This window comes from Octodon degus, unplaced genomic scaffold, assembly GCF_000260255.1.
Source record: "Octodon degus isolate 3935 unplaced genomic scaffold, OctDeg1.0 scaffold00209, whole genome shotgun sequence".
Taxonomy (NCBI): domain Eukaryota; kingdom Metazoa; phylum Chordata; class Mammalia; order Rodentia; family Octodontidae; genus Octodon; species Octodon degus.
This window is the reverse complement of record NW_004524785.1, coordinates 2,906,512-2,931,015: the sequence shown is the minus strand read 5'-3', so window position 1 is coordinate 2,931,015 and position 24,504 is coordinate 2,906,512. Positions and strand designations below refer to the sequence as shown.

Here is a 24,504-nt window from a genome sequence, read left to right as displayed (position 1 = left end):
TCTCTCTCTCTCTCTCTCTCTCTCTCTCTCTCTCTCTCTCTCTCTCACACACACACACACACACACACACACAGAGCCAGTGAATGAGAGGAGCTGGGAGACCAATGTGAAAAGAACAGAGGAGACCCGAACGCTGGTGCAGCATCCACCGATTTTCTGGAGAGTTGGTTATTTGTAAATAAGAGATATATATTTAGTAAAAACTCAGTGATGACCAGTTTTGATTAAGTGCTATATAAGCTCCCTAATAATCACAAGAAGTACAAAGACAAAAAAGGAAAAGAAAAAAAAATCGTTGGGTTAAGAAAAATGAAATACTCAGATAGATCATCAATCCTGCCAATGTGAAATGTATCTAAAAATAAATTCTAGGTTAATCTTTGCTAAATGACTGCAATAAAGTCCTCCGGTTTCCATGCTGAATGTCTGCACAGCTCCTGTGTGGAGGGCCTGGCCCTGGGCTGTGACAACGGGAAGGAAACTGAGTTCCTATCAGGAAAGCCAATGCGACAAGCTTCTCCACGAGGCTGAGCGGTGCCATCTTCCCCTCCAGAACCAGGACGTGATGCTTGAGATGAAAACCCTCTTCTCCAAAGTTCGCTAGGAAAGCCAGCATGGCAGAGTCCTCCAACAGCACTGCCGGAGAGAACTGGCAGCGTTCAAAAGCTCCCACAGCTTCTCCAAACAGCATCCCCAACAGCGTCCCTGCAGCCTCTCCTGTTCTGCCTTTCATGCTGCCAGCAACAACCTTCGGGCGGGCCTCCCGCACCCAGCACCACGCTAGTTTAATTCAGCTGAGTGCAATAAATTGAGCACCAGTTAGGAATCCACTGCACTTGATTATTCAGAATATTGTATTATGGCGACAGAAAGCTAACATAACAGGTTTCTAGTCATAAATCATAGAATAACCCCCATGCCTCTCACTGGGCTTAGCAGATCATTTTTCCTTTGAGGACTTCTCTCTATCTCTAACCCGAGACTTCTTACGAGTCAAAGAGACAGGATCAGGGAAAACAGAAGGGACAGATGGGGGAGCACGGCTCAGGGCAATGGCTTGGTGATTACCGTTACAGGGCACTGACTGCCTTATTACGATGCCACTGCAGAACCACGTTGTGTGGCAGAGTGCCCGCGGGATGACTGAATGTTCTCCAGAGTGCCCGCGGGATGACAAGGACACCCTAAGGGTGAGTTCAGTTTACACGTGTGACAGAAAATGAGCTTTCTAATTCCTGTACCTGTGGAGTCAACGTCACTACAACTTCTAGGCAGTATTAGCGTGACAGTAAAGCTCAGCCCTCACCTGGCACTGTCGCTGGTACATTTTCAGTTCTTGCAAAAGCTTCTGGTTCTCGTCTTGTAGCTTATTCCTGCTTAATGCTATTTCACTCACAGCCAACTTCAGTTTTTCAATAATGAATTCGTCTCTTGCGCTGGTTTCACATCCGGGATCTGGCCGACACGCCAGGCCAGGAATTTCAGAGCCGTTGTCTTCCGTGCACTGCTTGTTGCCATTGACTTGAGTTTGGTAATTCTGTGTCTGTCTCTGGAGAAGATGAAAACAGTGACTAAGTGAAGAGCACCGTGCTTAAGCTTACACAAGGCCGGCACAACGAATCAATAAATGCTTGAGTATGTTGCTAGAAAATGAAGCTTGGCCTGTGTAATGCAGTATTACGTTTGTTTGAAAACCCTCAGTTTCAGGTGATATAAGGACAAAACACGTCTGTATTGAATAGGGAAGGACATTAAAGGTACAGCAGTCTTATTAAGAAAAATCTAGAACCTGTAGAAAGAGAAAATCATGAATTAAATTATGCAATCGTCTCTATGACCAGAAGTAAATAAATCAGAACCTTAGATTGCAAGGAGGATGTTGGCAACCCACCTAAGAAGGTTTAATAATTCCTAATGTATAAAATTTGTACATATCAGGTGGGCCAGATAGCTCAGAGGACTAAAGTGCCTGCTTAGGCAGAGAGCAGTGGCTGGGGTTCTTGTATGCCGTGCTGGTCCCTTCCCCGGGCCACACTGGGATGGACTGAGACTGGGCGTGGTGGTACATGCCTGTAACCCCAGATCTTGGGGAGGCTAAAAACAGGAGAATCACTATGAGTCCGATCTATGTAGTGAGACCCTGTAGACCTTGCAGACCCTGTATCAAAAAAAAAAAAAAAAAATTCTACATATCAATAAGACAACCAGGGCTGGGAGGATGGCTCAGTGGAATAAGCACTTCCTTGGCAAGTACCAGGGCCTGAGTTCAACCCCTGGTTCTGCTAAAAAAAAAAAAAAAAAAGTCAATTAAAATAAAAAGCAAAGTATTAATAGGCAATTCACAGAAGAGAAAATAAAAACAGCTACAAAATACATGTTCAGCCTTAGAAGTATGTAGGGAAATGTAAAGCAACTCAAGCTATTACAGTATGTCTCAACTGCCTATCTTAGGCCTATAAAACATGCAGAATTTAAAGAATGGGATTTTATTTATTTACTCATTTATTTAATGTATTTTGGTATAGGGTCTCACTATGGAACTTGAACTCATAGAGATCCTCCTGTTTCAGCCTCCCCAGTGCTGGGATTATAGGCGTGCACCACCACACCTGGTTTTGGTGGCCAGCTCAGTGCACCAGGGCAGGCCTGGCTCAGCATGTGGTACCGGGGATTGATTCGTGGCCTTGCACTTGCCCAGGCAGGTGCTTAGACTCTTGAGCTATCTCCGCTGCCCAACAACAGGATTTTTAAATAGGACAATACCTTCAGACATGTAGACTAAATTTGTCATTATGTTTATTTCATGCACTGTAATTCCACCCACTGCTGGATCAACTCTGGTTATTTTTCCTTAACCGACATTTCTATTTGCAAATGGATTACATGCTGAATGTCAAGGATGCCAATATATAGCTTCTAATTTCTTCTAAGTTAAAGAATAGTTTTAGATAATTTACCTGAAATTGATTATACTTTTCAGATAATAATTTTTGTTGAGCATCTAAAGAAACCAGATGAGTCTGATACAGTATCTCTTGCTTGTCCCATTCTCTTGACTTTGCTCTAAATTCCTTTAAAAATGGAGGGTGGAGACATTAATTGAAGGATATTATTCATTTAAAGCACAATGAATAGGGCTTCTTTCATTTATACCTCTTCATTTTGAGGAAAATAATTAAATCCATTTTTTACATGTCTTAGTTACTTTTCTCTCGTTGCTGGGACAAAATACCTAACACTCAAAATTAAGGAAGGAAAGGTTTATTTAGCTCACAGTTAGTGGAGGTTTCAGTCCATACTTGCGTGGCTCCAAGGCAGAGTGGCACATGGCGGAGGGCAGCCATTTGTGGTGGCAGAAAACAGCAAAGACCACAGTGGCTACAAAACCTAGCTAGCATCTCTCCCTCCCTTATATTATGTTGAGGTTATCCACCCTGGGGCAGGTATAGCACTCACACCCACAGTCAGCCCTGGACCATGAATTAATCAAAGGTTCTAGAAGTCACCCCAGTGACTGCATGAGGATTTGGGGGGACAACGAGATATAAACCATAGCAACATATTAGGAAGAAACAAACCAAAAAAGTATCAAATCACTTGTGTTGGATTTATTTCTATAGCTGAATAGCTCCTGATGTATCCGTAAACACATAATGAGATGACATGGGGATAGGACCCAAGTAGAAACAAAAACTTCATTTATGTTTCCTATATGCTCTCTCCAGATAGCCCAAAGGTCCTTGTATACAGTATTTTCAGTGTACCTGTGTCTTCACTGTGACTCACTGTATGAGATTAGGTGCAGAACTTTCCACTTGTGGCACCACATCAGGGCTCAAAAAGTTTTAGATTTTAGAGCATTTGGAATTTCAAATTTTCAGATCTTTTATAGTCAACCTATGTCTTTCAGTTTTTGGTATGACAATATAAAATTTTTAACTTAATTCATAAGATATTAAAAATGCTATTTATTAAAAACTATATATAAAAATGTCTGATAACAAATGTTGATTATTAATAAGATTGTTTCAAACAATCTCTTGCAGGGCTGGTGAGACAGCTCAGTGGACTAAGCACCTGGTTCAGCAAGCACAGGGACTGGGGTTCAATTCCTGGCACCATAGGCAGTGCAGGCCCCACCACCAGGCATACCAAGCTGGCCACCAAGACCTGATATGGTGGCGCACACCTATAATCCCAGCACTGGGGAGGTTGAAAACGGGAGGATCACTATGAGTCTGAGCTGTGTAGTGAGACCCTGTTGTACCAAATACATACAAAAAGTTTTTTGCTTCAACTAATAATTTATTTCATCACACAAAATGTTTTTCTCTCCTTTCATTCCTTACTCAGTCACTGAATGTGTCCCCTTCGTGTTTCAGAGGGCAGGCTAAGTCATGCGGAGTGACTGCTATGTACCTTCCACCAGTCCATATCTGGAAACCTGATGCCTAACGTGATGAGGAGAGTGGGCTGGAGAGGTAATTAGGTTATGATGTTGAAACCCACTGCTGTAATAAGAGATGTTAACTAACTTTCATTCTTTCTTCCTGATATGTGAGGATACAAACAGCAGATTGATGTCTGTGTACCAGGGGGAGGAGCCCCCAACCGTATCCAGCCATGGTGGCACTCTGATCTTGGGCTTCCAGCTTTCAGGACTAGGAGAAACAGATGTCTGGTGTGCAACACTTCCAGGGTATGGCATTCTCTTCTAGCACCTTGAACTAAGGCTACAGTCCCTCGCAGTTTTCCAAGCTATTGTCCAATTCGAAGCGGAAATCATCACTCTTGGGAGTAGAAAAACTGTCTCAGGTTCCATTTAGAAAAAACATCTCAGGTTTCACATAGAAAGTACTAAATTGGGCTACCTGGAGAAGAGAAGGTAGAGCTAGCTTGATAGAGTATGCTGGATCTTGAAGTTTTGGTTCAAGTAATGTAGGCCTAGACCATTGTTACCTGTGCACGACTTCATAACGTGAGTGAGGGTTGTGGCTTTGGAGCTACCAAAGATGACTTTGCGATTTTGCCTAGAGCTGGCCGTTACATTTAGTGCTCTGTCCAAGCTATAAGCAACTTAATGCTAAGGGTTATTAGGTACCTCATTACTTTTCTGCTGATCACAGTAGTGACAAAGCCCAGGCACCACTTAGATTTCATGACTTTACAAGCAAAAGCATGATATTAACATTTCCTAAAAGTTAGAACTTTCTCACTCAACTTTTCAAAGAAAACATAGTTGGAAATGCACTCTGTAACTACTCAATTCATGGCTATATATTATTGTGTACATATATACACAGTATATGAATAATCTATCTTCCAAGTTATGTGGAGAGAAGAAAAATTATACCTATTGTGTGGCTAAAATTTTGTCTTGAAGGGAAAAGGCAAGGACTATGTAGTAAAGCAGTAAATTGTAGTTATAAGGTAGCAATTTATAGTATGATAGATATAATACTTTTGTCACATAAAGGCTGTGCAGATATTTCCCCTAGAATGTCAAGAACACAGTTCATTTGGCCAGAGTTAGAGTGCTGTTTTGAAGATGGCTGAAATTATTGTATTGGTTACGCTAGAAAATAAACGTGTTATTTTAGGATGAAAATTGAATCTTGCTTAAAGTGAAGCAAACAGGGCATTTCATATTTTCCATAGAGAAACTATTTTAAAGGACATTTAGGAAAATTTCCATTTTATAAATCTGTAGTCCCAAAATAATCAGTGAAGAAAATCCATAACTTACGAAGCTTTATAGGGTATAAATGTTACCTGAAATTGAGTGATAAGAGAAATTCAGACAGATAGCCTCTCTTCTAAATACATATTAATGCCACATGATAGACTAATAATACAGTAAATAGAAAGAGTCTACTTAAAGTTGCTTATTTTGATTCTGACAATGATTTGGAAATTAGGTATAGAAAATGACACTTTTTCATATTTGTAACAAATTTACAAAGTCAGCCTCTAGTAGAATAGGTTGCATTTTCAAATTAATGCAGTCCAAGGTTTAAAAAATGTGTTGGCCTTTAATTTAAAAAGGAGTCTTTGGAATAAGTCAAAATTTCAGAAATTTTGACTTCAGCAGTAGGTAGCTTTTAAATAATACAAATACTTAGCATCATCTCTCCAGCACAAATGAACATTCTGTAGCATGGGATATGGGGACACAGGATCATTAACCTTAATTCATTACTGATTGGCAGAACTGAGGCCAAGACGGGTTACAAAAGTGTGTCACAGACATATTGGCTGGTACTAAAACCAGTGGGGCTTCCCTGGTCAGAGAGCCAGAGCACTCAGCCAGAGCAGAATACGTGCTTGAATGGGATCATACAGAGATCAACAAAAGTCCTAAGGGCTTTCATAGAGATGGGAGCTGTCTGCCTCAGCTTCAGGGCATCTGTAGAATGCCCTAGACCTTCAGAGTAATTTCTCCAGTTACTCTGGAAATCCTTTCCTGGGTCTTCACAATTAAGTGTCAGAGGTAGGCATTTTCTTTCCATTTTTTTTGCTATCACAAATAGGATTTTATTTATCACTATTAAAAATCATTATCTTAAACAGACTCTTACACTGGTGGTTCATATCCATCAGCTTGTTCAACTTTAGCTCCAGTAGCCTTTCCAGAGCTTCACCACGAAGCTCCATGAGTTTTCCCAATTCAAACTTGGGCTTCTTCAGCATTTTTACTTTTCTGACAAAGACACCGTGAAGAGGGCAGATAGACTGGCAAGCCTTTTCTTTGTTTTTTCCAGTGCTGTCTGGAATCAGTTTATTGACCACTTCCTTTAAGTCATTTGTCTGCACCTCTCGGGTCATGATTTCCATCATCTTCTTTTGGATCTGGTAGACCTGCTGGTGCTGAGCGTAAGAGGTCTTCCATATCCGATTGTTGCATTTTTTTAGTAAAGCCAATAAAGAACAGTTGAAGCAAATAACCACCTGGTAGTCTTGACATCAACATGAGCTTCGATCATGGTCTGCCATTTTTTGACCATGGAACACTTTGTCGTGGGGGAGGTTCATGCCAGGGCAGTTAGGCAGTTTTTTCCCTGAACATGTTCAGTAATTAGCTTGAATTTTCTAAAGGCAACTTCATCATTCTGCAGAACAGCAAGGCTCACTTCAAACACATGATGTTTGAGCCCATCAGATGCAATTTTGGTTCCCTAAGTTCTGGTGATGAGTGTTTCTCTAGTATTTCTTATGTTGAACATAGCCGGTGCCTTCACATCATACCAGTCTTTTTTAGAAAATGGATCGACCAATTTCTTCCTGGCTCCTTCTTTTGCCGTCTTTCGTAAGGCACTTGTTCTTGCCTACCGCCATGGTGCTGCTCAGAGGGAGTCATTTTCATTAAAATTATATCATTATTTTTAAGTACCCCCTCACTAAATATTTGCAGATGGCCTATGGTGATAACTGTATGACAGGGACTCTTATCAACCTCCACGTGTGAGATGATTCTAACTTTTTAAGGAAAACTTTCATACTTCTATATCAAAATAGAGAGTAAAACAAACTTTCACATACTCTTCACTCAGCTGAGCTATCATCAGCTTGGTCTACCCTTATTTCTCCAAACTCTTCACTCCTTTTGTTGGAATATTTTAAGGCAACTTCTTGGCCTCATATATTTTCATCCTTAAATGCTTCGCTGTGCACTGCTCCCTAACCATAATGTCACTTATATTTTTAAACACCACTTAGTGATGGAAAAATGGCATCTCTATGAGGCTAACAACGTGCCTAAAGGTACAGGGCAAATAAATGAGTCATCAGGGTATGTTTTACATTATAAATGTAAAGCTTTGCTGTTGGAACAACTTATATGTATGTGATTTTACCCCAAAAGCATACAAAATGTCAATTAAGGGATAATCAGTGTCTTGATTTTAATTTAGAGTGAAAGAAATGTGCTTTACAGTGTACATCTTTGGGCATCAACTACGAGACCAGGATACTTCTAAAGTTAGTCTACACTGTCTGAGCCAGTGAAAGCCAAGCAATCAGTACTACTGCGCATTCTCCTCAAGGGTCAGATAACTCACTGAGAATTTTGTAAAGCACTGTACCTATTATCCAGTGAGACGTAAAATTTGCATATTTTTTCCTGCATTTTAGGGAAAGGTGTACATGGTATCACCACTAGATCAGACTCATAGTGATTCTCCTGTTTACAGCCTCCCAAGAGCTAAGATTGCAGACACGCACCACCACACCCAGTCTCAATCACCACCTGAGTGCACCCCGGGATCGAAGCCCCACCCCGTGCCTGCTTGCAGGCACTTTAATCTGCTGAGTTACTTGGCCACCCCCTTTTAGACCTTTTAAAGAACGAAGTCCAAGACTTCTTACAAAGTTCTTGCAATAGACTTGATTTAGGGCTATGATTCCAGGCCTAATTTTTCTCTACTTTTATTAAAGATAGTTTGGAGCAGAGAGCTGTTAATTGGAGATGATGTGTGATGTGTGAGATAGAGCAGAGGCAACTCATTAGGAGAAGTGGCAAATGGGGAGATTGGGGCAGGAACATGAAGAGTAAGAGAAAGGAACAGATCCAAAATTCCAAAAAGGCATCTCAACTTGGAGACGGGAGTTGCAAAACCATTACCAATCAATGAACAGAGGAAAAAGAGATCATTGTCAATGGTAGGGACACTGGGATTTAGGACTTGGGAGGAACGAAGGGAATTGAGTGGGGTAATAGAAGGGTCAGTGTGGGCAAATTAAAAAGAGTAACTGGACAGCCCTGAAATCTCAGCTAAGGTTAGGTAAGAATTTATAGCAGAATCTACTTGCTGTTTTATGACTTATAGAGGAACGCTCAAGAGTAGAGGGAAAAAATAGCTGGTTTGTATTTTCTAAAGTGGGAAAATTAAGAGTAGAAAAAGTGCATCCGTGACACAGTGAATCTTTCTACAGACTACATTTTATAAGTCTTGAGCGATAAAGGCTAAAATTAGAGTTGCACCATAGCTTTAAAGAAAAACCCTGAAACTTTAAGCCTTGTGCTGACAACTATTTTGAGGCTTCACCAGGATTTAAGAACCCAATAGTTAAGTGGCCATTAAAAGATTTATTAGATTTTTCCCTTTAACTGACCCCAAGGGTGTCCCTCAATTTCACTCAACAGCTGTAGTTTCTGTGATTTTTTTTTTTTTTGCTCTCCCCAAATGCTGATATATATAAAAGATGTATAAATCAAAGTGATGTTTTAATTCACTAAGTGCTTCAAGTGAAGGTACCCTACGAAAAAGCATTCCATGAGAGGCTGCTCTGTGATGGTGTTTCTAACCACAGTTGTACAATCACGGTGTATTCTAGAAACGAACAGCCCACAAGAACAACAGTGAAAATTAATCTTTAATGCATACAAAGAAACTAAGAAAACATATCTTACCTCTAATTTCTGGTTCAAATTGCTTGGTTCAAAGAGAGTTTCTTCTCTGTGAGACAATTCTTTTCGGTGAATTTTATTGTGTTTCATCTGATGTAACCTCAGCTTTTCAAAGCTGTTTGTTAGTTGGGAAAACTGTAAATAAAAATGCTAACGTTTTACTATTAACAGTCACTTCTAGTTAGATTTCACAATTATGTTTTTTTGTGTGTACCTCTTTGAAAATTTAAGTCATGATTAGAAAGTGCAATACAGCTTAAATGTTCTAATTAGTGAAGATAGAACCAGTTATTAAAACTAAATTACTGAAGCTGAAAAGAATTTGGCTTTCATGTAAATTTGGGACTTAATTAAATGCACATTTAAACAATAATTCACTTGATAAATATTTTGTTCAGTTCTGTTTTAACTGAATGCTAGCAAAATTCACCAAATAAAAGGGTTTTTTTTCCTATTTTTATTTAGTGCCATCTTGTGTTGATAATTTCAGTTTCAGTAACTCAAGCTATAAAATAGCCAGTTTATATTTTGAGAAAACAGAATATTTAATTTAAAATGTAACAGTCCCTATAAGCAGCATAGTGTGCCAACATCTCTGAGGAAATTTCTATCTATCTGTCACCAAGTATCTTTTGCTTACACTTTCTAATGTTGAAAGAATTAGAGGGTCACAGAAGTTTGCAAAGTTACTGCAGAGAGGTTCTGAGTTCTTTCTCCAATGGGTCCAGTACGTGTGTATAGCTCTGTGCCATTTGATCACATGTAGATCTAAGTGACCACAACCACGATCAAGACCCAGACTCAGGGCTGGGGACACAGCTCAGCAGCACAGCTTGTACTTACCCTGTAGTGCTCCAGGTGCTGGTTTTGATCCTAAAACAGCAGTAACAAAAAAGATGCAGAACTACTCCTTCCCTCATGCTATTTTTTTTTTTTTTAATTTGATACAGGGTCTCACTTCACAGCTCGGACTCGTAGTGATCCTCCTGTCTCAGCCTCCCCAGCGCTGGGATTACAGGCAGGCACCATCACGCCCGGACTCAGTGGCTGGCTCAGCATGCCTGGGGCGGGGGGCTGGTGCAGCGTGGCATGTGGTGCGGGGGATTGACGCCCAGTCCCTGCGCACTGCCTATGCAGGCACTTAGTCCACTGAGCCATCTTGTCGGCCTCACCTTACTCCTCTTTACAGTCACATCGTCCCCATCTTGGTTATTTTTCTCTTATTGCTGAGACAAAAGACCTGATGCCCAAATTAAAGAGGGAAAGGTTTATTTAGCTCATAGTTTGTAGAGGTTTCAGTCCATACTCGGCTGGCTCCAAGGCAGGGTGGCACACGGCAGAGGGGCAGCAGCTCATGGCAGAAAATAGTAAAAGCAACAAGAGCGAAAAGGGAGGAGCAGCAGAGAGCAAGCCTTTTCCCCTCCCCAATATTACATGCAGGCTGCCCGCTGCAGGGTGAGTGTTGTGCTCACACCGATAGTCCCAGCACTGGCCATGAGTCAATCAAAAACTGTAGAAGCCACCCCACAATTGCAGGAGCCTTGCGGTGGACCTACAGACGCAAACTCCAACAGGCCACCTCAGCTTCCTACCACTCACCCTTGTTTTGTATCTCTATAATTTGTTTTCTACATGTATAATTTTGACATTTTGAGAAAGTCATAAAACAGATTCATATAACATATGAATATATATTAATATCTGATCATTTGAGATTGAATTTTCTTCCTCCATGTAACATCCTTGAAATACAATAGTTTATTCCTTTTTAGAGCTGAGTAGTATTTCATGCTATGAATATAACACAGTTGCTTGATTATTCACATATTAAAACATTTTTGGGCTGGCCAAATAGCTCAGCGGATTAAAGTGACTGCAAGCTGACGCAGGGCCTGCGGGTTCAATCCCTGGGCCTGCTGTGCCGGTCCTGCCACTGAGGCACGCTAAGACAGCACTTGAGACTGGGTGTGGTGGCGCGTGCCTGTAATCCCAGCTCTTGGGAGGCTATAAACAGGCGGATAACTATGAGTCTGATCTAGTAGTGTGATCCTGAACACCCTGTAGATCATTCCCTACAATACAAAAAACAAAAACAAAAACAAAAACAAAACCCAGAAAAGCATTTCTATTGTTTCTAGTTTGGGGATATTACAAATAAAGCTATATTTTGTGTCTACATTATCTCATTTGAAGTATCCAATTCTGCTTTCTTTTTTTCTCATATAATTTCTACTACGATATAATTCATCCATTATATAAATTAAAATGATTAAAATTCTGCCACGTGGGTATATTACAGCTTATCATCATTAAGTGATAGACATTTGAATTGCTTTCATTTTTGGATATTATGAACATGTTGCTATGAAATTTGTATGCAAGTCTTCCTGTGGATTTTTGTTTTCACTTCCTAGGGATGCATATGTAGGAGTAGAAGGGCTGCACATTACAGTAGCTATAAGCTTCACTTTATGAAGAACAACTCTCCAAAGTGGCTGCACGTTACATTTACAATCAAAATGTACAAGGCTCCATATTCTGACACTTGTTCTTGTTTTTTGGATTATAGACAGCCAGTATAAGGGGTTTTTCATTGTAAGCTTGCTTGTTCTTCAATCTCTAAATAACATTGTTAAGCATCTTATCTACTTATCAATCATCTGTAAATCTTTTTGAATAAACAACTCTTCAAATCTTTGTCATTTTAAAAGATGGGTCATCTGTCCTCATGGCTCACCAGTGCCATGGTTTGAATATGGTCTGAGTGTCCCCCACCCCATCAACGTTGGTGGTGTTGACAGGTAGCAATTTCAAGAGGTAGGGCCTCATGAAGGCGAGCAGTGATTAGGTCCCTCACCTTGAAGGGGATTGATGCAGCGCCTGTGGGACCTCGGTTTGTTCAGAGGGAGCAAGTGTTATAAAAAGATCAAGACTGGCTCCTGAGTGTTTCAGGATTCCTGTCTCAGCATGTTAGCACTCACAAGCCAGCCCTGTGCTGTTCCCCAACCAGGGGTCACTCACTTGAGGCAAACAGAGAGGCAATGAGATTGCCTGATTTCAGACTTTCAGCCCCCAAAACTGTGAGATCCATAACCCTCTTTCTTTATAAAATGCCTCACCTCAGGTATTTGCTACTGCAACAGAAAACTGCTACAACCTTGGTTATTTTTATATTTTACGTGATTTACAAACATTGTTTCTGATTTAAAAATATTGTATTCCATGGGTTGTCTTTTTACTTTACTCATAGAGCTCTTTGAACAATAAAAAATTAAAATCCATGAAGTCAAACTTCTTTCATTGTGTTGCTCTTACTTTTGGCAACATATCCAAGAAGCCATGACTAATCCAAACATTTATTCCTGTGTTCTCATCTGCATTTATATCTTTGATACTTTTCAGTTAATTTTTGTCTGTGGGTTAAGGTAACTTTAATTTCTTTTTTGCATGTGGCTCCCAGGTTGTCCCTATACATTTGCTGAAAACATGAAGCTTATTCCTTTGAATTACTTTGGCAGCATTTCTGTTTAATTCTGATTAATATTTGCATGGTACAATCTTCCATCATTCTACTTCCAACTTGTGTGTATACAGTTGTATTTGAAGGATTTTTTTTTTTTTGGCCTGCTCAGCATGCCTTATGAGCAGGTCTGGTAAGGCATGAGGATCTGGGGATTGAACCACAGAATTTAGAGCCTGAGTGCTTTGCTTAAGCATGCACTTAAACAACTGAGCTAATGAGCTAATGGGCAGGGACTTTACAGTTGTATTTGAAATGAGTTTCTGGGAATAGAGAGTGGAGTTGGGTCATGTTATTTTACTGCACCAGTCTCTTAAGCCTCAACTTTTTTTGTTTTGCTTTCTGTTATTTCTTTCTAGTTTTTGGTTTCTGTTTTTAGTTTTTTATCTTCCTGTGGGTCACAGAATTTTTCAGAATGAGTTTTGACCAGTCTATACTGACTGAGTACATCCTTTGTAAAACTTTTTCAGTGGTTACTGTAGGTATTAAATCACACTTGCATAACTTATCACCAGCTAGTGGTGCTGACATTTTGCCAGTTGACGTGTAGAGATCATGCCTTCCTCCATGTTCCCTTACCTCCCCATCTATAACACAATGGTCTTCAATATTTTTTCTACAAACACTGCACACCCACTAGACACTGTTATTAATTTTGAGTGTCAAACAATCAAGGTGAGTCGAGAAGGAAAGTACATTGTTGTTATCCATATTTTCACTTTTTCCAGTTTTCTCTTCCCTAGATTTATCAAGAGTCATTCTTCTCTTTACTTATTATTAGTACCTGCTTGCTGCACATGCTTACCTTCTTCTTAGGGAGTAGGTACATGTATGATTCACGTGGCCACCTCCTCCCACTGTCTCTACATCCCCTTCCTCCATTTTCATTACTGTTATTACTTAGCTGTTCCCAACATGCAACGATCTCACTTGCTGTGGGTAGTTGGGACATGTATACGACACCCTTTAAATAATTTTTACGGGGCTGGGAGATGGCTCAGTGGAATAAGCACTTCCCTGGCAAGCGCAGGAGCCTGAGTTCAATCCCCGGTTCTGCCAAAAAATAAATAAATAAATAAATAAATAACTTTTATGTTCTCTTCCCCTTCTTCCCCCTTCTTATTTGCATAAGCTCCATCTCCATTTCCATTTATCAATCTTTGATCTCTATTTATACTCTGAATTGCTTCAATGAGAGAAAGCATATGTATTTAAGCTTGTGTATCTAATTTATTACCTAATGTTATTTTCAAGGTGCATCCATTTTCTGAAAAATGTCTTGAATTTATCCTTTATAGCTGAGTGATATTCCATGATGCATAGATAGGAGGTTTTCTTCCTCCTTTCATATGTCGATGGATTTATAGGCTGCTTCCAGGATTTCACAATTATGACTTGTGCTGCTGTGACAATTGGTACGCAAGTATCAACTTCTGCTGGTTCATTCTTTCCATTTCTGTTGGCTGATGACAAATGCTCCTAGTTGTGCTTCATCTGACAATTTCATCATTCCACTCTTCATTCTTAAATGATACCTTTGCTGCATACAGAATTCTGGGTTGATAGTTCTTTCTTGAAGTCCATTGTACCATTTCTTTACAGCTTCCATAGTTTCTGATGAGAAATCTAATGTTACCTGAGTTGACTTTCCCCTAGAAGTAAAATGTCACCTCTCTCTTACTACTTCTAACTTTGTTGTACTATGTCCTGCTATAGATTTTGGGGGTTTATGAATTTCATTCAGCTGTTTGAATATCCATAGGTATTTTTGTCAAATTTTTGAACTTTTGCACTATTGTTTACTTCTTTCAATACTTTCCCACATTTCTCCTTTCCTTCTGGGACCTCCAACGATACAAATTTTAAACTTCTCATTATACATTCCTGAGGTATTTGCTTTAGGTTTTTCTCTCTGTTGTTCAGATTAAATGATTTCCATTGTACCATCTTCAAGTTCACAGAGTCTTTTGCCCTCTCCATAGTGCTTCTGACTTTTTCCACTGAAATTTCAATTTGATTACTATATTTTCAGTTATAAGTTTCTATTTAGTTCTTCATATTGTTTCAAATGTCTTTGCTAGAACTTTCTAATATTTTACTCTTTTCAAACATGTTTGCAATTGTTCACCAAAGCAGTTTTATAGCAGCTGCTTTAAAATTCCTTGACAGATAATTCCAATATCTATGTCATTTTGCATTGACATCAAGTTGAGACTGTCCTTGATCCTGTTATCATGAGTGGTTTGCTCGTGAACCTGGGAATTTGGGGCCATTTTATTATGAGACTATGGGCTATATTTAAGTATTGCTTTTTTTGTTTGTTTGTTTGTTTTTGTTTTTGTTTTTGTTTTTTTTTTTTTTGCGGAACCAGGGATTGAACTCAGATCCTTGCATTTGCCGGTCAAGCGCTTATCCTACTGAGCCATCTCCCCGGCCCCTAAGTATTGTACTTTAATGGCCATCCTCTGACAATGTACCAGCAAAGAAAATGAAGTGGCACCTTGATACTGCCAGGTAGCCACAGAAATCCAGGCTTGACGTGGGCTCAGCTGCTACCCAGGGGGCGCTCCTTATTGTGCTCAGCGGGAGTGAGAATTCATGCCGCACACTGTCCTTCCCTGATGACGCTCTGATTAGAGGAGAATGGAGGCCTTAGTGCTGGCTCTCTCATGGTGTTCAGTGACACTGCAGTGGTGCCAGGGGTGGCCTTGCTGTCAAAAAGCCACAATGAATCCTCACAGGCTACTTTAGCACCCCAGAGAGGAGGGGATGGGGCACCTTATACCCTAAGGTAGGTGGAAAACTCCAGCGCTCCCCATCGGTTTCCACTGATAACCACCCCAGTTGCAGGAGGCTTTGCTAATGTCTGCTAATGATAAAAATCTTCCATTCATCTTTTCTGACACCGCCCAAGCAGGGGGCCTGAATTACCTCATTACAGTCTGGAAAGGGTAGAAATCTAGGTTTCGGGTCAGCATTTGCTGGTGAGAAGAGGCTGTACTTGCTGTGGCATTATCTGTAGTCACTGCCTTGATGTGCTTTATATTATTAGTTTGTCTACTGCTTGATCTTTTGACTACAGACAAGATTTTTTTGGGCTTCTCTGTTTGTGTGCTCCTGCTGGCAAATCAAGGTTTCTAGTTACTCAAAATGTTACTCAGCATATGAGGCAAAAAGAAATCCCGGGAGACTCACTACTGGGCCATTATTTGGATCCCAAGGTTCTTAAGCAACCTACAAAATATTTCTCTCCAATTTCTGGACTGATCGTCAGTTGTTTTTATAAATAATGTCAATGTAAGTCTCAAATAGGTATAGAAGTATAAAACAATTTCAATGGTTTTATATCTATGTCAATATTTTATAGCATATGGCAAAACTAGACTTACTGATTTAAGTTTTACATGTTTGGAGTCTCATCTTGTAAAAAATATATGTAATTTCATAATTCAAGCTACCATTCTGTCCCAATTGCAGGGAATTGCAGGGAAAATCTAGGTGGGCAAAGATAATCCTCTAGTCTTACCTGTTAAGGTAATAGTTAAGATCCAACTTGTTAAGCGGCCTCAGAAGATTTCAGTCTTAATGACTGAGTGCCCTCCTAAAAAGGTGCTTACGAAGGATTATTAACTACCTTGGGTTCTTTTTAACTATATTATCATACATCAATCTTTGCACACCAAGCAAGTTGGTTATAAGGTGAAATTTTCATAATAATCCTATTTCCTACTGATTTATTTACTAGGTTAAGCAAGGGCATAGCACCAGCTAGTTCTGAGAAGCTCAAATGATTACTATCCTATGAGATATTTGTGGTAAAGGAGAAAAACACTGCTTCTCAAATCTACTACTAGGAAGTGGCAGGGATGAAAAAGAAAGAAATCAGAAGGACTCCGATGAAATATGCAGAAGCACCATGATTTATGAAACAGCCCTACCAGTAACAAGATAGTGAAGACCAGTTTTATCCTTTCAGTGATTTATTTCATAATAACAGACTTCCACATTTTAAATTATCATAGCCAAAGGACATTCATGTTAGATAGGAATAACTACTGGAGATAATCTGGGGTTTGCTGTTATTCAGTAGCTAATTATTATAATTAATTAGTCAGTGAGTGGCTAGTGGAATTGAAAACTATTTGTTCAGTACTGTGATGACAGCTAAAGAGGTAAGGTAGAGAGAGCTGATAATCTCTAAAAGAAACAAAGCCAATATATACAAAACAATTAAAGGGCGGGCTGGTGATATAGCTCAGTGAGACAGTGCCCGCCTGGCAAGCATGAGATCCTGAGTTCAATTCCCAGTACACACACACACACACACACACACACACACACACACACACGACAGGGCAAAATGTGCGAAAGACAAGAACTTTAGCAGGGTGGGGTGGTGCATGTCTCTATTCCCAGCACTGAGAGGCTGAAGCAGAAGGATCAAAAGTTGAAGCCCAACCTGTCCATTTAGTGATTTAGTGACTTTAGCCCCATCTAAAGGGTTGAAGATGATGAGGGTACAGGATTCAATCCCTAGTACTACAAATAACAACAAATTTGTCTTAATAAAGTTAACACAGTTCTTTAAGTCATAAAACCATGTAGCAAAATGCGTAATATGATTGTAAGAAATTTCCTTACTTGAGCTTTTAGCGATTGAAGCTGTCCTTCGTAATTCTGAGTCATTGCTAAATTACATTTTTCCAGACTGTCCAACTTCTGTCGGAGTAACCCTACCTGCATAAAGAATAAAATTTACTTATGCTTTTCCTAAAATTTGCCCAACCAATCCAGAAAATGTGCAAAAGAGGAGCACAATTCAAATAAAACTGCTGTCTCAAACCAAGAATAAACATTTATACTGCAGTTCATAAAGTTGCTATTAATAATTAAATTCACCAAAACCAAACACTGCTAGCATTACTTTCCTAGCTGCACATTAAGACAGCACAGTAATAGATACTTAACAAAAGGTTCTTATCACGATCACCTTTTAAGCAAAGATGTTGAACTTACTTTGCATTCTCTTTTAGGAGGCTACACGATTGCTACTCAGGTAAAACTCTTCTAGCATAATTCAGCTCTTTCCCCTCCTCCCTACCTTCCACTGCATGAAAGAGGAGGTCTGCTTTAGTAGTACTATGAATAATCGTGACATATTAAATAGGAACTAGCATTTTTAAAAAGAAGAATGTCTAAGAAATGTTAAGAATTTGGCTTGTTGAGTCGATCTGCTTAAAAAGGCAGGTAAGGTTCTTGTTCACATAGATATGTATGTGCCATTACAGGTGTAGAAGAGAGAGAACGACTGTTTGTGTGTTCCAGGACTGAAGACCTGTAAGTTACTGTGAAGGGAAAAAAGCCAAGTTACACTGAAACACCAACAAAGATAAAAAAAAAATAGCTGATCACAAGTTAGTTGATGACGTTTTTCTGAGCATGATTAATAAAGTGTCTCATGTCTTACCAAAAAGGAATATCCAGAGACACAAAAGTCCACATAAATAAGGCACACGGCTGTCCTGGACTACTCAGGCTGAGCACGCGTTTGGGCAGTGGACAGGCTCTAGGGTGCTGAGAGGACCCCACCTCAGTGGGCCCCTTTCACGGACACACATTTTGGCCTAATTCTACTGTCTTTTTTTACATACAACCAATTTTTGATATCTCATTGTCAGAAATATTTTTCTAACAGATCAAAAGAAACAAATGCCCCTGAATTCTGTATTAGTATATACACTGCTGAAGCAAACATGCCCGAACTCTACCCTGAAGGACACAATTTTGATAACATTTTTTTTGTTTCTATAGCAACACAAACATTCATATATTTGTTCACAAATAATATTGATTTCACATACATTTGAACAGTTACTTTTATAGATGGCATTGACACTCCTAAGCCTCTCTTCATCAGTAAATATCTATGGACTTAATCCCTGCCCTTATTTCACTGAATACAGTTAGGATGCTACACGATCAATGCTGTTGCTAGTGCCTATGAAAAAGTATCTATAATGAAAAAGCATACTATGATAGAGCGAGACTGTCTATCTGTAAGAGCCTCAGGAAGCAGCTGCTTGTTAACGCACACATTCAGTACCTCTTGACCTTTCTGATCCAAACAAGTTTGTGCATTTGCCAACTCTTGATCGCGAAGATCTAATCGCGTCTCCAAAGCCCTCATCTTTCGTTCCCAGTCCAGCTTTTTGTTGCTTACCATGATGTCAATCTGTTCCATTAATTCCTGAAGCTCAGCCTCACAAGGAGAAGCTCTGAAAAAGGCAGACAAGTGAAACACTTCTTTGAAAGGGGGAAGAACAAAGACAAAGAAAGTTGTTGCATTTTCCTGCACAGCTTTATTTCCTTAAATTGTTCAATTATTTCAATAGGAAACAGTCCAAAGCTAAAGGCTAAGTTTTAAATTAAATCTAAAGCTGATTTCAGAGCTAAGAGTCATATACACTTAATTTTTAAAAATGACCTTTTTTAGAGTGGGCTAATTCTACAGGATATGCTCATATAAAAAATTGCAAGATCTGGCTTGGATATCACTCACAAGTAAATATAAGTATACCTATGGCTGCGGTGACTTGAGGTTGCACAAAGGCAAAGTGGGACATCCTGATGCCTCGTGGGGATAGAAGAGCAAGGATGGGTGGGAAAGGACGATTCAGGAGGACTGACTGCTGTGGAGCTGCTCCTCAAAGAACTTGGCCTGGCCTCGCCTCCGTTGGGAAGAATTTGATCTGACAGAGGTGTACAGCGTATAGTAAATCTTCATGCAACGGGAATATGGCAATATCTTGGGCCTCGAAAGGGATACTGAGCTTGACACAAGACTCCTGGTAACAGTTCAGATTATAGAGACTGAACAGCGGGGCGAGGACAGAGGTCAGGTGCTCCCAGTACAGGGGTCCTCCTTTGGAGAAGTTGAGCTATTCTCAGGGAGCTGGCACAACAGGCTGAAATCTGAGGCTTCAATAGTAGCCAATTGCTATTGAAGCCTCAGATTGCAGCCTAAGGGACATACGAATGTCCAGATGAGGTCAGCGTGGTGATGACCAGGATTCTAATCTCTTTGCGTAGCAGGGAGGAGGGCAAGAGGGAGAAGCAGGTGCAAAATGATAACATTTCCTTCATTTAGTTCCACCAGATCAGGATTTCAGGGATAATTAAGGATCACACAGCATTTATTTTAGAATGTATTTAGCACAGGGTCTCCCTATACAGCTCAGACTCATAGTGATCCTTCTGTTTTTAGCCTCCCCAGCGCTGGGATTACAGGCATGTGCAACCACATCCAGTTTCCATGGCCTGCTCAGTGTGCCTAGTGGGGGTGAGGCTGGCATGGCATGTGGTACCGGGGACTGAACCCTCATCCCTGTGCTTGCCTAAGCAGAAAAATTTATTGGTTTTTAATTAGATTTATGATACAGAGAAGAATAGAATTATGGTTTGGTATTTATGTATTTTTTTGCATAACGTGTAATTCTCACTGTAAATATATTTTTTTTCTTTTTTCCTAGTGTTAAGATCTGAAAGAAAGGACTTCATCAATCTTATTCATCACTAGCTCACTAGGGTGCAGTGGGGAGCTTCAGTTAGGTTCAATAAATCCTCCATAAATCTTTGAAGAATGAACAAATGAGTTCTTTTCACAGCCACCTCCTTGACATGTGGGAATGCAATTAAAATACAATCTATAGAATTTGGCATAATGTCAGCTACTTATTTCCCCAGTCAATATTATCAAATAAATGAATGAATGGTTTATTTTCTGGTTGTGACTGTGGTATGCAAAAGTACCCTCAAAGAGAGTAGAATCCTACCAGCCATCCAATACAACTACCCGTCCACTGTGTGCATTCCTTCTACAAATATTTCATAGCAGAATCATACTCTACCACTGATCTGACCAACGGATCAAGGACAGAGCCCAAGCTTCTACACTGGTCATGAAGAAAGATTATCACTTTGTGCTGACAAACACAAAAGTTTGTGATCTGTTCTGTGGTATCCCTGTAAAGAGGTTTTTTGGCCTCGATTTGAACTGAAATTGTAGATAGCAAAGAGATGTAGACCATTTTTTATTCAATTCAAAATTTTTCCACCACTGGTTTTAATTTGTTGTATTGAGATCCTTCAGACCTCTTCAGCACCACAGACCTTAAAGTATTTAAATACAGTCCTTTATGTGCTGAATGCAGTTGTTAGTGTACACTGTCTTCTTGATGCTCGATATTAGAGGCTAAACATACAACGGAATTATGGCCAGGCCTTGTGATCATATATTCAAACCTGCAACTTATGGAACAACCAGTTCAGAAAGCCAAGACATAAGGTCTGCAGCCATCATTCTAGAATGGTCAGGATCCAGTCGCCGACTGCCCGCTTCTCTGGTGTTTGCTCCCACTGCCAACTCAGCACCAACCAGAGAAGGCTAAGCATATGTCCCCAAACCAGTTCCATAGATGCCCTACATCTAGTGATCTGACCTCCAGTTTCCCTACGCCATGAGCCTTCAATTAGAGCCGACCTGAAGCCTTCTCTTCTTTCCAACCCATGAAAAGCTTTCCCCTTGGCTGCCTGCCCAGGATTCTCCACTAAATGCAAGTGATTCATGGGGGACTCCTTTGTTATACAAAGCTCTGGAACAAATAGCCTTGGCTCATTCTCATTTGAGGGATCACTGCTTATATCCCAAAATAATCTTATTTCCTTCGATTGTTCTTAGATATTGTTTCCACTGCTCTACTCTCTGCACCCAATATATTGCCTGGAAACATTCTATACTTAATTTATATTTGTTAAATGAGTGAGAAACTGAATGACTATGGTAGGATGTTTAGACTCTTAATAATCTTTTTTTCTTTGTCTCCTCATAATTTTGATGGCTCTCCTTTGAATGTATTCTTGTGTGTTAAAGTTCCTCCTTAAAATGTACCACTCAGAACTTTAACAAGGTGGTCTTGTTTGCTCCAGGGACTCACAGTCTGTGTTTTAGGTGTCAGATACTTACATCCCATTAAGACCACATTTGCTTTGAATTTTGGAGGAGGAGGAGGAGTAAAGCAGTGATATACTGTTTTAACATGAGTTTATTCTTATCTAAACCTTTCTTTTTTTATGCATGCTATGAGCAAGCAAACTACTCTCTTGTGCTTTTTTAGTTTCTTAGGGAAAAACCAAGGGCAGGACTTCCACCTTGTAAATTGCATCTTGATAGTTTAGGCTTGTCAGTACAGGTCCCACCATGAGCTCTTTCAGCAAATATTGTGTGTGAGGTACTTAAGACCAACTGGCTGTGCAGAGAGACTGATATGGCAGGTAGGAAGGTGGAAGGGTGGAATAAATGACTGGGGAACCCACGCCAGGCCTCAGACAGGAGGGGTATTGAGTGGAGCTTGGAGTAGGCGCACTACTACAGAAGTCTTCCTACACAAGGTAAATCTGACTGGGATCCCCTTTCTGCTGGAGAACTTATTCACTCTGTCTCCCAGTTTGGTATCCGGTGCAGATTTGACAAATATTAGCTGTTTTATACATATACATATTAGCATACCATTTATGTAAATCTAATGTGCACATATAAAATATACATATTTCACATTATATATGTACAATTATATATAAGACGATAAAAGATAGAACGGAGACAGAGCCCTATATCATTCCACCACCTAGTCCTTCAGGGAAAGTGACCTGTTATTTCTTTTATTATAATCAATTATTAATCCATTTAATGAGCCTTGCAACTTTTCTCACAAAACTATTATGAAAGGCCCTGTATGTTCACGTTACGTTTCTCTCATGCACACAACATTAGCCTGGGAACTGAGGCTGGTCTGGGAGGTGGTGGTGGGCGTGTGGACAAAGTCCTGGTGGCTGCTTTTTCTTCTTCTTTTTTTTTTTTTTTTTGTGGAACTGGGGATTGAACTCAGGCCCTTGTGCTTGCCAGGGAGGTGCTTATTCCATTGAGCCATCTCCCCAGCCCTGCTGCTTCTGTCAGGATTTTCAAACTCAGATTTTTGTCAAACTTAATATACCTTTCTGAAAATCGGCTGTCCAATCCTCTAGTGCATCTTTTGTTCTTCATTTTTCAGAGATAATTACTTGTTATTCACCCAGTGATTATCATTATTGCCCCTAAATCTAATGAACTTTAAAATAAAATTAAAGGTTTGGTGTAGCCTTCTTCACATAGTTGGGCCTCAATGTTCTTTATTTTTATGTCCGTTTCCTCTAGTTGAATGCCGGCTAATGCTATGCTGAGCATTTTCCTGCACTTGCTTTCATGGACGATCCCATTAATAAAATTAATAGGCCGGCTCTACTCAAGGCAGGCCAACACTGGTCCTTATTATTGGGCTTATCATTGGAGCAACTCATGAGAAAAACGCTGGGTCAGGGCAGATTAATGCTTGAATGCACTGGGCCAGGGAGAGGGGGCGCACTGGGCCCTGCAGGGTGGCCAAACACCCTGGGGAGCACGGAATTAAAATCTCAAGATATGAAATTTGGAGATGAAGAGGGAGCAGACTAGGAAATGGGTAGTGTCATGATGGCAACAGTGGAAAATGTGTTGAAAGGGCACAGAGGAAGGCGGGAAGCCACTTGGAATAAAAAGCCAAGCCTTCATCCCATCTTAAGTCTTATTTTGTTCTTGATGTTGTTTGAATTCCTTATATCTTCTAGGTACTACCCCTTTGTCAGATGTACACTTTGCAAATATTCTCCCATTTTGTAAGTTGTCTTTTTGCTCTGTTGTTACCCTGGCTACACAAAACCCTTTCGATTTTAATAGTCCTATTTGTCGATCTTTGTTTTTGTTGCCTGGCCAGTTGGAGTCATACGTCCCCCCAAAAAATCATTGCACAGGACAATGCCCTGAAGTGTTTCACTTCTGTTTTTTTCTAGTACTTCCACAGTTTTGGGTCTTACATTTAAGATTTTAACCCATTTTGAGTTGATATTTGTAACCAGTGAGAGACAGCAGTCTATTGTTATTTGTCTACATGTGGATATCTAGTTTTCCCTTTGTGGAAAAAGCTGTCCATTTTCTATTGTGTGTTCTTCACTGCTTTGTTACTATCTGTTAGCTGTAATGTGTGGGCTACGTAGGGCTATCTATTCTGTTCTATTAATCTGTGTGTCTTTCTTTACGACAACGCCATGCTATTTTTATTACCGGAGCTTTGTAGTTCACATTTTCAATTCAGAAGTGTTAATACCTTTTACTTGACTGCCTTGTGTACTCAGATGTTCACCTCCATAAGGAGGGCTATTACCAACACTTACAAAAACATAACTAGTGCTGATGAAGACGTGAAGAAAGGAACCCTTGTATACTGCTGACAGAAATGCAAATTAGTATGGCTATCCCAGAGAATATGGAGACTTCTAAAAATGAAAATAAAATTATGGTATGAGGTGACAATCCTAGTGCTAGGTATATCCAAAGGAAATCAACTAAACATGGCAAAAAGACACATGCAGTACTCCATGTATATTACTATTCCCAATAGCTAGGATTTGGAATCAACCTAAATATCTGCCAATAGAGACCCAGTCCTAG

General features: G+C 39.9%; 1 protein-coding gene across 1 annotated transcript in view; it reads right to left on the bottom strand.

Annotated features, from left to right (window-relative positions):
• The window catches only part of Deup1 (deuterosome assembly protein 1), a 115,588-nt gene that overhangs the window by 51,922 nt on the left and 39,162 nt on the right, over positions 1-24,504 (bottom strand). Inside the window, exons 3-7 of the mRNA XM_004644765.2 lie at positions 19,030-19,201; positions 17,568-17,663; positions 9,410-9,541; positions 2,958-3,071; positions 1,307-1,549 (exon numbers count right to left, since the gene is read on the bottom strand). Of these exons, the coding sequence (XP_004644822.1) occupies positions 1,307-1,549; positions 2,958-3,071; positions 9,410-9,541; positions 17,568-17,663; positions 19,030-19,201 (757 nt within the window). The remainder of the gene's footprint in view (positions 1-1,306; positions 1,550-2,957; positions 3,072-9,409; positions 9,542-17,567; positions 17,664-19,029; positions 19,202-24,504) is intronic.